Source organism: Arachis ipaensis, chromosome B9, assembly GCF_059453495.1.
Source record: "Arachis ipaensis isolate K30076 ecotype BB chromosome B9, ASM5945349v1, whole genome shotgun sequence".
Lineage (NCBI taxonomy): Eukaryota > Viridiplantae > Streptophyta > Magnoliopsida > Fabales > Fabaceae > Arachis > Arachis ipaensis.
Window position 1 is genome coordinate 31,712,389 of NC_142444.1, and position 5,693 is coordinate 31,718,081.

A 5,693-nucleotide genomic window follows, 5' to 3' on the forward strand; every position below is an offset into this window, starting at 1 on the left:
TTAAAATAATATAATATGCAACTCGGGTATTGTCTTTAAAAATATTTAAGAAAGCAATCTACCCAGCATATCGCTGCTAATGAATTAAAAACAAAAAAATCTGCTCCAACAATTCGTTCTCTACAAATTCTACAGCCCCAAAATTGTGTAAAACACTGTAGCTTTCAATATTAAATCATTACACCAAACCTCTCAATATCTAAAAAAATGAACGGCATCCATGTTCCTCCAATTTTTAAATTAAAATTGAATTAATAAAGCTAGCACAATATGAACACGTAAGCTAAGTTTGTGTGTAAGAACTAGCAACCAAAAAAGTCAAAAAGAAAAGGTTCAAAACATGTTACACCCTCTTCTAAAGGAACTTAAAGCATGAGGGAAAATAATGCTCAAACATTTCGATACGATTGTAATTTACACGAGTGAAGTGGCTGCAGAGAAGGGAACATTCATCAAAGGACAAGGCATTTAAACATAAAACATGCAAAGATGTCATGTCACTACTGCCCAAGGCAGTATTTCGATCGCAGGTTGTCCAGAATCTCGGCGAACTCCATTGGCGTTGCCTCGCCACAGAACACTTCGTCCCAGATCTTGCGTAAGTCTGCCGAAAATGTAGCCATCCAAATTAAAAATCAGGTCAACAACTCTAATTCATGGTGTTAACATTTTTACTAAGCAATTAACCAACAGGAATACTGATAGAAGAAGCATCATTTTGACAAAATTACTAAGAAAAAGTTATATTTTTGTTTAAGACTGCGAATTACACAAAGCTGGTTGATATCTAAAGAAAATTGTCTGCACCATTCATATCCATTCATCTACACTCAACCCTACCATTATATGTGTATTTTCTGAACTTGAAAAGTAAAAAATCTTTCAAGATATTTAAAAAAAATAATTGTCAACAGAAATGCTTACAATCTTACAACTTACAAAACATACCATCTTTATCTGTTGATGGAAGGCACATCACAATCATGTCAAATCTTGGTACCTTGGTCAAATGCTCCATATAACTGACAGCTAGATCCATTTGTTCACTGGCAAAACAGAAATAAAAATAAAAAATAAAAATGCCATCATGTTTGGAACCTCGAGCAGTAATCAATAAAATGATCTAGGCACAGTTACTTACTTGAAAAAAGATGCCACACACTTGATGATGTCAATCAGCAAGGCAGTAGAGAGGGCATTTTTGAATATTTTTGGTAATTCATGAGGAGATATGGCCTACTTTGCAGAAACCAAATTAGTTTATTCAACAGGAAGCGGAACATTGAAGTCCAGAAATTCAACATACAAGGGAAAATCTGTTTGCTGTGTCAACAGTTACATCCTTGAAATTGAAATATAATCAAATACGAAATGCACAAACAAGTTGAATACCTTTAATAGGCAAGTCTGCAAAGAACGATCACCTGAAAACCCTCTCCAGGAGACCTCAAACTGATAAGCTGTAGTTGGTGGTGTTATGTTCTTTGCAGCTTCAGCCGTAGCTAGAGAAGCTGCACGAGAAGCAAGTTGTTGAATAGATGTTTGCACGTGCTGCTTACTACCTTTCTGATTTCTCTGTAAAAATTGCAAGGTAGTAAAATCATGCAAAACTGAAACAGGAACATGAACTACTATAGCAATAAGCAAAATAAAAACTGCAAAATTATAATCGACATAATATAAAAAAATAAATAAATACATGCAAAACATTCAACGAGGTAAAACAAAATAAAATATCCTAAAAAGTTCTTTTGTTCCTAGTATTGAGTTTATAAAGTTAAGAAATACACGGGTGAATTTAACAGACCCTGAAAAGAATATAATGTGATATTTTAATTTAGGTTTAACTACAATGTAGGTTTCCATAGCTTCACTCAATTTTCAATTAGAACACTATAGTTTGAAAATAATCAAGTCCCTATATTGTACAAAAAATTTCAATTGAATGCATATTATTTAAATGTTTCTAATAAAGTCCATAAATTCACTCAACAAAAAGTATTCATAGGTCCTGTTATAAAAAATTGATATCAACTCCCCATAATGCAAGATAAATCCCTAATTTTTTTCTGAAAATTTTGGTATAATAAGGAGACTTAATTCGAAATGTTTAAATTATAAGGATTTGAATAAAAAATTGTACATAGGACAAGTACTAGATTACAAATTTTTAATATGTAAGAATCTTATTAAAAATTAGGTAAAACTATAAGAACCTATAGAGTAAAGTATACTTCAATTTGAATATGAATTAGCAAAGAACATCAAAAAACAACTTTAAAGTCACTAGAAAAATTTCCATGCAACTAGGTTACTTGTTACAATAAAGGCAGGATTTGATGATAAACCTTAACATGCTGCACGTTGTTGCTTGAACTAGAACCATCTGCCTCTTGTCTTTGAGCCCTGCTTCTGATTTTATTACTATCTACCTCCTCCATTAAGTATGAATCTTTAGCTGGAATTTGCTGCTCATTACCCTATCAAGCGTCAAAAGTAAAATATTAGCCTCAACCTTTTTACATGGAAAACACAGAACAAAGATATCTTCGTTTAGTCCAAATCCATAAACATAACAACAAACTTGATATTGAAATCTCTGCTTATCTGTACCTTAGCTGGCCCAGACTTTTGAGTAATATGTGAAATGGGATGGATGCTGCCTCCATTCTTTTTTGTGTCCAACTTCACTTCTTTTTGAGTGCCCTTTACAGTGCTTTTCAGAGCTCCAGATACTTTATCAAGCATTGCCTGGAAGTAGGAACATGGCTCTTAAAAATTTGAATCACTGCAACAGAGATGCGAGAAAGAAAAAGCAGATACCAAATTATCTAGAAGACGTATTAATCAGCTGTTTGAATTAACCACGTGAACCACTAGCCAAAAGCCCAAAACAATAAAATTACATCTATTAAGAGAAAAGATAGTTAGCCAACCCCACCTAGTGGAGGAAGGCTTTGTTGTTGTTGTGGTGTTAGGAAACATTGACCTCAACACTCAACAGTCCAGTTCTACTCACTCATTAATTTACTTATTTATTCTCAATAAATCAAATATAGTGTGATAGATTAAATTAAGACAGCTACCATATTTTCTTCATTGTATATTTCTATTATATACCATAATACTGGAAAAACATAAGACTTTGAATTTTTTATTAAAATACCATTTTCCATAGATTTCTCAGTCATGTAAAACACTTCACCCAGTTTTCACATGGCAATGTTTTTTAATATAATTTTCCCTGAGGCCTTATGACCTGGCAAAAATGCTACTCTCAAGCATTTGAGCACGTTATTTGATCTAGAAAGTCTTGCTAACAATATGATCCATTTATCTGATCCTAATTGTATGAATTTTCAAGGCCTCATTCCAAAACAACTTTGGGGGGAAAAACATTTTATTCTATTTCTACATCTTTTGAGTTCTCTCATCCATCACTGCAGCAAGGTTTAAACCAAAAATTTCCTCACAACCCTATAAAACCCCTTATTGCCTAGCTATGGAAAAGGGAAACAATGTACTTAAAACTCATGTACAAGTCATAGAATAAAACTGGAACAACTGAGATGCTTACTTTGTCGTACAAAGACTTGGCATCAGCATGCTGTTTCTTAATTTCTTGATTGTTAGGTTCCAACCTTAAGGCAAACTCGGCATCTGCAATTGATACAAATCATACTGTCAACAAATTCAAGACTTGAAATAACAAGATGCTTTCATATTTGATTAAAACAGACCAAGTACATCAGTATTAACACACCCTCCATGGATTCTTTAAATTTCGCGAGTTCTTTTCTAGATGTTGCTCGGCGTGAGTATGCTTTTATGTAACGATCATCGAGATTTAAGGCCTCTGTACAGTCATCCTCAGCCTCTTGGAATCTACAAACAAACATAAATAGGTGATGCATGTAACAAAATACCACTTCAGGAAAAGAAGTGCCCTACAATAGCTTTAGTATGGTGATAGACCAATTAACCCTTTATAGAAATTTTTTTCCCCTTAAAAAAATGTTCTATTTAAAATTCCACCAACTTTAATTTTATATATATAATAATATATATTTATAAAGATAAAGAAAAGTTAGTTTATTGAGCTTGCCTTCTGAGCTTGATATAGGCCATTGCTCTATTTGCATATGCTACAGCTGTAGGCGAGAAGGCAATGCTTCTTGAATAGCAGTCGATAGCTTCCTTATATTTTTTCTGCTTGAAATACTCATTACCCTGGAAAATACAGATGAGGTTGCAGCAGCAGCATACAGGACAGAAAACTAAGATCAGTCCATCATATCCTAAAGTCCTAATTGATCAAGAAAATAAAACATGATGAAAATTTGGCAAAGCTACACATAGGATGCTTCCTACCAGATCTTTCTCGGACACGGCGTCAGGGATATCTTCGGAAACAAAACTACTAGTCACACGGCTAAATGGATCATTATACTGTCGAGAGTTACTTCTTGCATTATCAAAAGAAAGAGTATCGCGCCTTGAGGCCCCCAATCCAGTATTTTGAGAAGCTGAATCCTTTATAAATTGCAGTAAAAATATTATACATCATAAATACATTTGTTCATCAATGTTCATACACATGCACATGAACATAAAAATAAAAACAAACAGAATATAAGCAACAGAGAAATGAGAGAATAAGGTATAAACTCATTGCATGCAAAGAAACACTGAACTGTTTTCAGCTGATTTCTTGAAATATTCTTCCATTCTCTCAATAAAATCGAAATCGTATATACTCCATGTCTACATTTCCTTTGTGCTGAAACTGTGGAGGGAAGAAAATCCGAACCTAAAAAACAAAAATACCCCTAAAACAACTACATCGGTTCTTGATCCCCCCCCCCCCCCGGGCTTCCCCCGGGTTCATATTCCAGCCACATAATCTACACATTATGAAAAAGATCGTGTTTGATACTGTAGCGTCTCCTAATCCTATTAACAGATACCCGATTACGCATAATCATGTAGATAAAATTAATTAGCTTCCACACTATGCAAAAAATATGAAGTTTCTACTCAAAGTTCAATAATTATGCAAGTAGAAAATTACCAACATTTTCCTTTTGAGGGTTTTTGTTCGTGTGTGGAGCTTCTTCGTGTTTTCGAGAAAGTTCCCAATCCTGCAAGTCGTTTAGGAAACCCTTGAAATCCTGTTTACAGAAACAAACGACAACAAGAAAGCTCCGATTAAAAGCGTTTCAGTAAGTAAGGTCCCAAAATACCAAGCTAAGAGGAGGAAGTGTTACCATGATTCTGAGGTGCTCCCTTCTCTTCACTTCACTAACACTTCCTATTCTGCTCAGAAGCATCGAATAAAAGATTAAAAGTTGAGGATGAAGAATCGGGGCACTTTTTTTTTTTTCTTGGGTCGGACGGGGCACTTTTTACCGTATTAGAACAACTAGTTTCTTGAATTCTTTATGAAATTGGGCCTGTACATGAGCCCAACAAAATTTTTTCAAGAAGATGATACTGTTTTTGTTTCCAAAAATAACTGATTTTACAATGGATAATGGAAAATGTTAGGAGAATTATAAGGTATAGATGTTATATGGTATAGAGATACAGAGATTCTTTCCTTTTTAATGTTCAAAGGACACGTAGTTGTTTTTCTCAAAACAACAAGGTAAGAGAATGTGATGGCTTATTAACTCTTCAATAGCTTGTTTAAT

General features: G+C 33.9%; 1 protein-coding gene across 3 annotated transcripts; it reads right to left on the minus strand.

Moving 5' to 3' along the window:
- Window positions 1-223: 223 nt before the first annotated feature.
- Window positions 224-5,392, minus strand: TPR5 (Tetratricopeptide repeat (TPR)-like superfamily protein). 3 transcript variants are annotated; one of them, XM_016321185.3, is made up of 12 exons: window positions 5,268-5,392; window positions 5,076-5,171; window positions 4,372-4,533; window positions 4,106-4,230; window positions 3,764-3,885; window positions 3,578-3,660; window positions 2,614-2,751; window positions 2,349-2,480; window positions 1,393-1,575; window positions 1,142-1,236; window positions 949-1,046; window positions 224-604 (listed from the first exon to the last, which is right to left on the minus strand). In XM_016321185.3, the coding sequence occupies exons 1-12, from the start codon at window positions 5,328-5,330 to the stop codon at window positions 501-503; spliced, it is 1,401 nt and encodes a 466-aa protein (XP_016176671.1). In that variant the 5' UTR covers window positions 5,331-5,392; the 3' UTR covers window positions 224-500. The 3 variants fall into 3 exon arrangements, with proteins under 3 accessions (XP_016176671.1, XP_016176673.1, XP_016176672.1); XM_016321187.3 differs by having other exon boundaries at window positions 5,072-5,171; window positions 5,268-5,382; XM_016321186.3 differs by having other exon boundaries at window positions 4,372-4,526; window positions 5,072-5,171; window positions 5,268-5,369.
- Between the last annotated feature and the right edge of the window lie 301 nt (window positions 5,393-5,693).